Here is a 10631-nt window from a genome sequence, read left to right on the forward strand (position 1 = left end):
TAAAATAATCATTTAAAAATTCATTTTTCTTACTATTACGAAACCAGTATTTATAACTGAGAAAATTCTTTCAACTGATATAGTTGTTATAAAAAAATTCAAGCTTACTTTAACAAAGGAAACATTTATAGATAAAATATTCTTTCAAGTGTTAATAAATTTAAATAAAGAACACCAATTTCATTTAAGTTCGAGAATTGATTACAAAACCTTATATCTAAAATGCTCTCAAATTAATTATTTTAATGGTGTAAATTATTATTATTATTATTATTATTATTATTATTATTATTATTATTAAAAAAATTTTTACATGTGTAGTCGGAGCAGTTGCCCCCACACTCTAATACATAAATCTATCCCTACTTTAAAATTTTTCTTCCTATAATTGATATTTTTTGATATATTTCTAGTATTGATCTAATCCAAAATTTGTAGTCACGACAACAACTGTAATACTGTTAGTCATAATATTAATAGTAAAAAAAGTTATATAATTATTAACAACATTAATGTTAATAATACAACTTAATTTTGATATAATATTTGACCTATAGAAATATAATATTATTAGTGAGAAAAAGCTAATAAGATTTAAAAGGTAAGAAATGAGATCAAGTAATATATTTGCAGCTTAAAAACTTTATTAAAAAGTTATTAGGGTAGTAAGATTAACATTAATTTTTTTTGTTTTTAATTTTTTGGATTTTTTTTTTGGTCAAGTACCTTTACACATATTTGAATTTGGTGCACTTTCTAGCAAGACAAACATAGTTGCTACTAAACTAAGTCTTGTGCTGCATTTTTGGATCTTGAATTAGTACTAGTTTTATATATATTTTTTTTGTAATAGGCCCAAAATTAATTGCTCTCATCCAATCAAAAACATAAAAAAATCCATATTACTTAACGCATAATTAAAATGATCTTAATTATTAATTATTGTTACACATTGCTAATCTCACTAAATTAATTCAACAATGTACGTGACCGATTAAATACTATCACTGCAATACATCTATACAAAAAATGTCTCCATCAACACTTATTACATTCTATGAAGTACGGACACTTTGCTGAATTATCGTGTCCACGTGTCGAACACATTTTGGACACGACACTCGTCCGACACGCGTGTCTGCTGTGTCCAACCGTGTCTTAATAAAAAATAAAAAATTCTTCTCCGAACACGCCTGGACACACCTAAATTCTAAATACCATCACGTGTCCGCGTGTCCAGTCTTATTCTTAACATATATTCTTAAAATAAATTTAGATATAGTATATATTATTATTTATTAAAACAAAAAATATTTTAAATACTTGATATAATTAAAATAAGACATTAAAAATAATTAAAATTTTTAATTTATATTTTAATATCAATAAAATATCAAAATATCATTACAATTTATCTAAAAAATATTTTATATTATATATATATGCGTGTCCCCGTGTCATGTAAGATTTTAAAATTCACGTGTTGGCGTTTTCCGTATCGTGTCGTGTCCCGTGTCCGTGTCAGTGTCCGTGCATCATAGATTACATTTAAGTACTCTCAACACTAATCTACACATGTAGATGGAATCTTTTTATCTATAGAGAGCTTGCCATAATTTTTTTATACAAGAATGAAATAGCTGATTGAATGTCAAAAATAAAAAAGTCTGCTATACTAAAATTTAAGTTCGGAAATTAATTATGAATAAAAAATGTATTCTTCTCATTTTTATCGTAGACTAACTAAAAAAAATTGGGATAATTTATAATTATTCTCATTTAATTATGATGATATTTTATTTTATTTATTCTAGAAATTATAGCAAATTCACACTTCGGATCAATCTTAATTTTAGGATAAGTTACCAGAATAAATCAATTGACAATTAAATTTATCAAATTATAACTTTTAGAGATTGCATACGCAAATGCATTTTTTACAAATCTATAAAAATTGTGAGAGGGATCCCACAGATTTTAAATACACGTAAATCGCTACATCCCTCTAACGGTATATGTTGAAATTCGAAATGGCTAAAAACCGCGACAAGAGTCCAACAGTTTCTTCATGTTTTGGCAAATGTGCATGAATCGCGATAAAGAGTGTAGCGGTTTATGCTTTAGTATAAATACGCTAGAGGGAGTCGCGATTTATTCACTTTGCACCAATTTGAAATTTTTAGAGAGAGAAAGTGACGTTTTAGAGAGAAGGGGAGAGAAAATTTGGTGAGAAAGACAAAGTTCTTAAGGCTTAAAGAATTTGGCCATTCGGATTTAACTGGGAGCGGGACCATGGTGGACGAATGCAGTCTTTACCGACTCAACAGCGTTGCGCACGTTGCCGGCAGCATCAACGAAGAGGTAAGTTTGTTTTCTTTTAGTTATTGAATTTCATATAACATGAAATGTAGTATTCGGGTACAGTAATTAGAATACAGAATTTAGGATTGGCCAGTTTAGGATTTTAAAGTTAAATATTTGGGTTTAAATTTTAATATTATAGTTTTAGTCGTTTAGTATTTAAAATTTAAATATTAAATTTTTGAAATAGAACCTAATAAATTTAAAAGTTGGACATTTTTCACTTGTTTTAAAAAAACATTTAGATATGTTTCAAACTGAAATGTAGAAGTTTAGTAATTTTGTTTTCCCAACTTAATACAATTAGTTTCAAAAATAATGGTAACATTTGTGGGTCACATGTTGATGCAAGTGGGATAAGAAAAAAGCCCAAGACTCCACATTCTCCCCTTCCACAAGTGCAAAGGCAATGAGGAAGATATTCGAGTTTCTATTTTGCGCGATAGCCAAAAGCAAAGTCCCGCCATACTTTTCATACAAATGAGTCCCGTCGATGTTGATGACTAGTGGCTTGCAATGTCTAAATGCCTCAATGCATGGAGGAAAAGTCTAGAAAAGATGATGAAAGTAGACTGTAGACTCATCAACCTGATCACTAACATGTACCGGAGAAGTATTCAACAACGCCACGGTTCCATCCATTGTGGATTGCACACAAAAGATCCAACGAGGTAACTCGACATACGACTCTTTTCAATCCCTGTAGATTTACGCAACAGCCTTCTGTTTTGCCATCCACAACTTCCTGTAACCAGGCTTGAATCCGTAAGTTGCCTCAGTTGCTTCTTGCAAGTAGCGTTGTCAGAACCAGACCGACCCTCCCGGTCGGACCAGAAACCCAGCGAACCGGTGACCAAGCCAGTCCGGGTGAGCTTGCTGACCAGACAAGGAATAGAACCGACAAGACCCAGTTTGAGAGACAGAGAGAGACCACCTGAGAGCTGAGAGTCTGAGACCTCACCGTGCTCACCGTGCTCGCAATGTCGCAACCGCACTACCCACCACAGCCAGTGCCACTTCCATCAGTATTTCGAACGTCGTCGGCTCCTGTGTGTCCGTCACTCCGCCGCCTCCTGCTACTGCTACTGCTCGTCGCCTCCATTGTGTGTCCAGTCGTCGTCGTCGGTGCCTTAATTTCTTCTCTGGTCTCCCTCTTCTCCGCCTGTGAACTTTCTCATCAGCCAGGTATGTATTTTTTTTTCAAATTTTCAATAATTTAGTATTTTAGTTAGAATTAATTGATTAATGATGTTGATAATCTATGTTGATTTCTATTTGAATTGTGTTAGATTGTTGATTGTTCAATTTTTTGTAATATATTGTTGTTATATATGTTGATTATCTATGTTGAGTTCTATTTGATTTATGTTTGATTGTTGATTTATGTTTGATTTCTGTTCAGTTTGTTAATTATCTATTGTTGTTAGATTGTTGATTGTTGATTATCTATTATATATGTTAGTTGTTGTTGTATGTTATTCTTAGTAAGTTAGTAGATTGTTGTTGTATATTATTCTTGTAGATTAATCCTTTAGTTCTGGCTGATTAGGAATTTAGGATGGCTTCATCAAATACACCATCAGAAACACCAGCTTCTCAGAAAAAAGGATCAACTCCTGATGCAACAATTGGAAGAAAAAAAAATAGTAACAGAGGAAAAACAGATCCTTCATGGGGCCATTGTAAACAAGTTGTGGATAAAGAAAAAACAGTTCTGTTATTATTTATTGTGAGAAGATTATTAGGGGTAGAGGAATTAACCAGGTTAAGCATCATTTGGCTGGAAAAGGCAGAGATATTGAGGCATGTCGAAAGGTGCCAGCTGTAGTGAGACACCAATTCAATCAAAACATTGAAGATCTTCGAAACAAGAAAAGGAAAACTCAAGAAGAATATGCAGAAAGTTATAATGCTTGTGATGAAGTTGAAAGAGAATTTGATGAGATTGAACGTAATGAGATGCGACAACAACAAAAATCAAGGCTTCCAGCACCTAGCTCTAGAAAAGGAAAACAACTCAAGGGTTTACAATCTTTTTTTCCGTCGGCAGCAACACCTAGAGCTCAACCAACTATCAAAAGTGTTCTCCAAAGCAAAGAAATTATGGAGAAGTGTGATATTGCTATTGCGAGATGGATGATGAATGCCTCTTCACCATTTAATGCAGTTAATTCAGCTTATTATCAGCTGATGATCGATGCTATTGCAAACATGGGTGCAGGGTATAAAGGGCCAAATTACGGAAGAGTTCGTGGATATTTATTGAGTAAATTGGTTGAAGATGTAAAAAAAATGATTAAAGATTATCGTGAGATTTTAAAACAAACTGGATGTACTATCATGGCCGATGAATGGACTGATCGTGGTAGGCGTACCTTAATTAATTTCTTGGTTTATTATCCTAAAGGAACTATTTTTCTAAAGTCAGTTGATGCTTCTCATCTTTCGAAAACTATTGATGCTTTGTTTAAGTTGCTTAGGGATGTTGTATTATTTGCTGGTCCTGAGAATGTTGTACATGTAGTGACGGATAATGCTACAAATTACATTGCTGCTGGAAGGTTGTTGGAATCGGAGTTTCCTAGATTGTATTGGTCTCCTTGTGCAGCACATTGTGTTAATTTGATGTTTCAGGATATTGAAAAATTAGAGGAAGTGAGTGAAATTATATCACAAGCTTCAATGATTACGAAGTATATCTATAATCATTGCCATCCTTTGTACTTGATGAGAAAGTTCACAGGTGGTCGAGAAATACTTTATCCAGCTCCAACTCGGTTTGCCACTAATTTTATTGCTTTGCAAAGTATTTTAGCTCAAAAGGATGCATTGAGAGCTATGGTAACATCTAGAGAATGGACAAGCTCAGCTTACTCTAAAGAAGCCAAAGCTAAAAAGTTTGTGAATCAAGTCTTAGATTCTAATTTTTGGAATCAATGCACTGATATTGTTAAGCTTACTGAGCCATTTGTTCGTGTCTTGCGAATTATGGATAGTGAAGATAGAGCTGCAATGGGTTTCTTTTATCAAGCTATTTATAAGGATAGGAAAGAGATGGTGAAGAGGTTTCAAAAAAGAAAGAGGATTATTGATCCTTATTTGAAGATTTTAGATACACGTTAGGATTCACAACTTCGAAAAAATCTTCATGCTGCTGGTTATTGGTTAAATCTAGCTTTTCGATTTAATGAGAATTTAAAAAGCACAAGCAAACAACTTCTGGCCTACTAGATGTCATTGAGAGATATGCTTACGGTGATGCAGATTTGAATTCTAAATTGACAAGTGAGATGAGATTCTTTAAGAATGCTGAACAAGATTTTGGAAGACAGTCTGCAATACGTGAGTGAAGCACAGTGATGCCTGATAATTTTTTTTTTGAAATTAGTCTTTTATGATTGTGATATATTTATGATTTGATTTTTATGATTGTGATATATTATTTTCTTTTTATGTTAAGATCAATGATGGGAATCTTATGGATGTGAAGCACCAAACTTGCAAAAATTAGCAATTCGTGTTTTGAGTCAAACTTGTAGTTCTTCAAGTTGTGAGCGTAACTGGAGCATTTTTTAACACATTCACTCAAATAAAAGAAATCGGTTAGAGCATCAATAGCTTAATGATCTTGTTTATGTTCATTACAATTTAAGACTACAACAAAGGTACTTTTTATTATTCTTTCTTGAAGGTATTATTTTAAATTTTTAGTCACAATAAGAATAATGAACGAGAAAGTAAAGTTATGATTCAATTTGTCTTGATGCATTTGAGATCATTTAGAATGGATAATGGAAGATTCACCACCATTTTTAACTCTCGAAAAAGTTGATGCTTTACGAAATGATCTTACAAATATGTCTCTTCAATCATCTTTAGATGACTTTGGTATGTTTTTGTTAGGGATGATTTTGAAATGTTTTAACCAAATGCAGTGACAGACCTAAAAAATTTTAGGAGTGGGGGCAAAAATATATATACTAAAAGAAATTTTGTTGAACATTATTAATTATATGGAGATATAGAAATTAAAAAGAGTTAATGAACACTTTTCATTTTTAAAATACTATTCATTATATATAATTTATAAAAAAATATTTTTTATTTCTAAGACTTGAACTTAAATAAATTGAAAATAAAATAAAATATATAAAGTCATGAAGAGAATAAAAAATTAGATTAATATCTAAACTATAATTGTTTGAATTTAAATTTGTAATTGAAAATATCAAAAAAAAAAATAATAAAATTGGAAGATACATGGAGTTATGGAGAGTTATATAAAAAAATATGGAGAATTTAAAATTTGTCTTTTTGATGAAAAGAATAATTAGACAAGGAATAGAAAAAGAAGGTTAAAAATATAAAAATAAGAAGATGGTTTAAAGGAATAAAAGAGTCATGGCATAAGAATTAAATTTGATTAGGTTAAATAATAGTAAAAATGATAGAAAAAAATAAATTTACAATTTTGACTAATTGAATTTAATTTATTTATAATAGGTCATTTAAAATTTAAAGTAAAAGTATATTATATATAACTATTTTTTAAAAAAAATTAAAATCACAGTGGGGACAAATGCGCCTCATTATTATTACTAGGTCTATGCCTGACCAAATGTTTTGCCTTATTATTAATTATGATTTGTGAAATATTATTGAAATGCTAGATCAATTGAATTTGGAAGATGATTGAGATGATGATAAAACAAATAATAATTCTGTGAAAAATACAAATCAGAATGAAATCAATCAGGATGTAGCTCCAGATTTGTCAGATAAAGAAAGATATTTAGACTTTGAAATTATTTTTTGGATATAATCCATGAATTATTATTTTCATTGTGTTAAATTGAGATGTGTTTAGGATCTGAGACTTAATGCTTAGGATTTGAGACTTATTATTTTAGGACTTGAGACTTAATCTTTTTATTTTCATATTACTTATTTTTAGGATTTAAGACTTAATGTTTATTAAAATGTTATTGGAGATATATTTTTTAAATTTTAATTTTTAAGTTTTTTGGCTATTTTATATGTTTTACTTATGTGGGACTGGGTTAACCAGTTGAACTAGTGATTCACCGGTTAAATCAGTAACTCAGTGATCCAGTAGTCTGACCGGTTTGATCACTGGTTCGGTTCTAACAACTATGAGTTGCAACACCTTTATCATAATCGCTGCATCAACTCTAACCAATGGAAAGATCCTCGCACAAATGACATGGTGATCGAGCTGTCGGTGATCGCTCGAAATCGAAGTGGCCAAGCAAGTGTGAGGTCCGTTGTACCTTCTAACCTCCCAATTACCCTTATGCTACCGAAGTGTGATGCGAATCATCCACGTGCAACCGTTCCCGAACTCCTTGCATCTCCCATGATACTTCAGATGATCTAACTCTATTACCCAGTACTCAACCACGACGGATGCTATAATCGTTAACACTCAACACAGCTTCCTCCTTAGTTTGGAAAGATTGACCAATCTGAAATTTCCCACAATGATTTTTCTCGTGTAATCCTTGACCTCCGAAAGTGGGATCTATATCCGGTTGTTGGCCGACGGCTTTCAAGTTCAGCATTGAGAAATGTGGCGGGTGTTGCTGTGACCCAGAACTGGATGGCCCCTGATGTGTTAGTGGGTTCCTAGGAGTATTCTCGTCATAAATGTTTCATACTGCACACCAGTTGACACAACCGCAATCGAAATCTTATAGAACACCTTCTTTACCCACTTGACCCCACACAACCCTTCCTTTTGCAATATACTCATCTTTAACTCTGACAAAGTAGATGTTGACCGGATAAAAACACTCACTGGTTCTTTATCCGTGAACTTAATACCATGTCATTTTTTTTCACAGCAATGTACTAGCACAAAAAAACTCTCCATACTATCCATTTGTGAATTTGTGAAAATGAACCTCTACCATCACACCACTCCCTCTTAGTTGGTATTTATAGGAGTTTTTGTACATGCATAAACCGCTACACTTCTATCGCGGTTTATGCACATTTGTCGAAACATGAAGAAATTACTGGACTCTGTCGCAATTTCTGGTCATTTCGAATTTCAATGTAAACCGCTAGAGAGGTGTAGCGGTTTATGTGTATTTAGAATTCGTAGGACTCCTCTCACGATTCTATAGATTTATAAAAAATGCATTTACGTATGTAATTTTCAAAAGTTATCATCTAGTTAATTTGATAACTTGTCCTTAATTTTAGGTATTAAGAATTTAGCACATCTATTTAAAAAAGAGTTATAGTTGAGTATTTTATTTCTTTTAAAACAATTTTGAATTTATATCCTTTATTATTTTTTATATTTAATTTATTATTTTGCAGTGAAAGAAAAAATCTAAAAAAAAAGTATAAACAAAATCTTAAATGGATTACTTTCACGAGTAATTAGCCATTTCTGACCATGAAAGATTGAGGCGCTGACAATACTGACCATGACTAATTTAAATTAACTTTGTAACCATGAAAGATGTACTCCGTTTGAATCAAGATAAACGGAGAGGAAGAAGCATGACAGCTATCATAATAAATCCATATTCTACTTTTATAACTACATTCTCAACCTTTCATAACTAGGGTTTTAGATTTTGAAATAACCCACACACTTATGAAGAAGAAGAAGAACATAGGGTCATTATGGTAAAATTAGGTAATAATGCCATGTTGAAAAGCCAAGTTGGAAGGAAACTTGCCATGTAGGAAGCCTTACTAATGACAAATTTAAAAAATTGACGTTTGGTTAGAAATGTCAAACGGAGTATATCTTTTATGGTTACAAAGTTAATTTAAATTAGTCATGGTTAGTATTGTCAGCGCCTCAATCTTTCATGGTCAGAAATGGTTAATTACTCTTACTTTCACCAAATGAGGTTTTTATTAAAAAAAAAAAACAAGAAACACTTGAAAACAAATGCATCGGAACCAAGAATAACAATAAAAAATAAAATAGAACAGAATGAATAAAATAATAAAGAGCCTGAAAAAGTTCACATATTTCTAAGGCACACACCACAATATTTAGAAAGTTAAATTATACCGTTAGTCTCTATATTTTTAGTGAAATTGTAAATTAGTTCTTACATTTTAAAAATTTATAATTGAATTTCTAAAGAGAATTAAAATTTTAATTTAGTCTCGCCGGTCAAAAAATGTTGATTTAACATAATATTTTCAGAATATGCTAAAAATATTCTTTTAAAATAGAGAATATGTTAAGAATATGCTGTTAAATCAAACTCTTTTTGAACGATGGAGACTAAATTGTAAATTTTAATTATCTTTAGAGACCTAATTACAAACTTTTAAAGTGTAGGGACCAATTTACAATTTTACTAAAAGTGTAGGAGTCAACTGTGTAATTTAATCTATTTAAAAACACAATATCTTTCAAACTTTTTTTATATTTTCTTTTTCACTCTTTATTAATAAACTTTCATAAAAGATAAAGCATATAGGTAGATCAAAGAACAAGGTTTTTAGTATGTTCAAGAAGAAACTCAAAAGTCAAAACTTAAAAGTAGAAGGTGCTGTCTAGGGTAAAAATAAAGTGTTCATAAAATTCGTAGCTCAAGTTATCTTTACTTGCATAATGGGATGCTTTAAATTACCTACCAGTCTATGCTAACACATTGGAGCCATATGATCAGCCAATTCTACTAGAGGGTCAAGGAATGAGGAGCGAAAAATTCATTGGATTAAATGGGATAAGCTGTGCCAACCAAAACAGCGTGGGGACTTCAGTTCAGAGACAGTGAAACTTTCAATTTGACACTTTTACTTCAGTTTAGAGACATTGAAGCTTTCAATTGGAGACTTTTAGCCACACAAAGGTGGAGGCTAATGAAGGATCATAACTCTTTAGACCGTGTTTGTTTCTAAAAATAGGATAAAATAAGATATTAAAATTATTTAATGATAAAGTAGAATAAATTCTCATTTTTTCATTCAAAAATTTTGAAAAAAAATATAATAATAAAAATATAATTATAAAAAATTAATAAGTATATTAAAAAAAATAAATTATTTTTTTATTAGTGTTTTTGTTTTTTTTTTTTTAGAATAGATACAAAATATAATAAATAAATTCTTTTGAAAAAAGAACTTAAAATATAAGGACTTTTATTAATAATAGCTTATAAATAAGTTATTTTGTATTTGAATTTTTAGTTATAGAAGTACTTATTTTAAAGTTGTAGCGTTTGGATAAATGACTCAAAAAATATAATTTTTTTTACAAAAAAAAATGC

At 30.8% G+C, this 10631-nt stretch overlaps 1 protein-coding gene across 1 annotated transcript; it reads left to right on the forward strand.

Moving 5' to 3' along the window:
• On the forward strand, window positions 3342-7057 carry LOC107627761. The gene is made up of 7 exons (XM_016330586.1): window positions 3342-3546; window positions 3824-3831; window positions 4099-5479; window positions 5626-5703; window positions 6015-6026; window positions 6145-6249; window positions 7032-7057. The coding sequence occupies exons 1-7, from the start codon at window positions 3342-3344 to the stop codon at window positions 7055-7057; spliced, it is 1815 nt and encodes a 604-aa protein (XP_016186072.1).

This window comes from Arachis ipaensis, chromosome B02 (assembly GCF_000816755.2).
Source record: "Arachis ipaensis cultivar K30076 chromosome B02, Araip1.1, whole genome shotgun sequence".
Classification (NCBI taxonomy): Eukaryota; Viridiplantae; Streptophyta; class Magnoliopsida; order Fabales; family Fabaceae; genus Arachis; species Arachis ipaensis.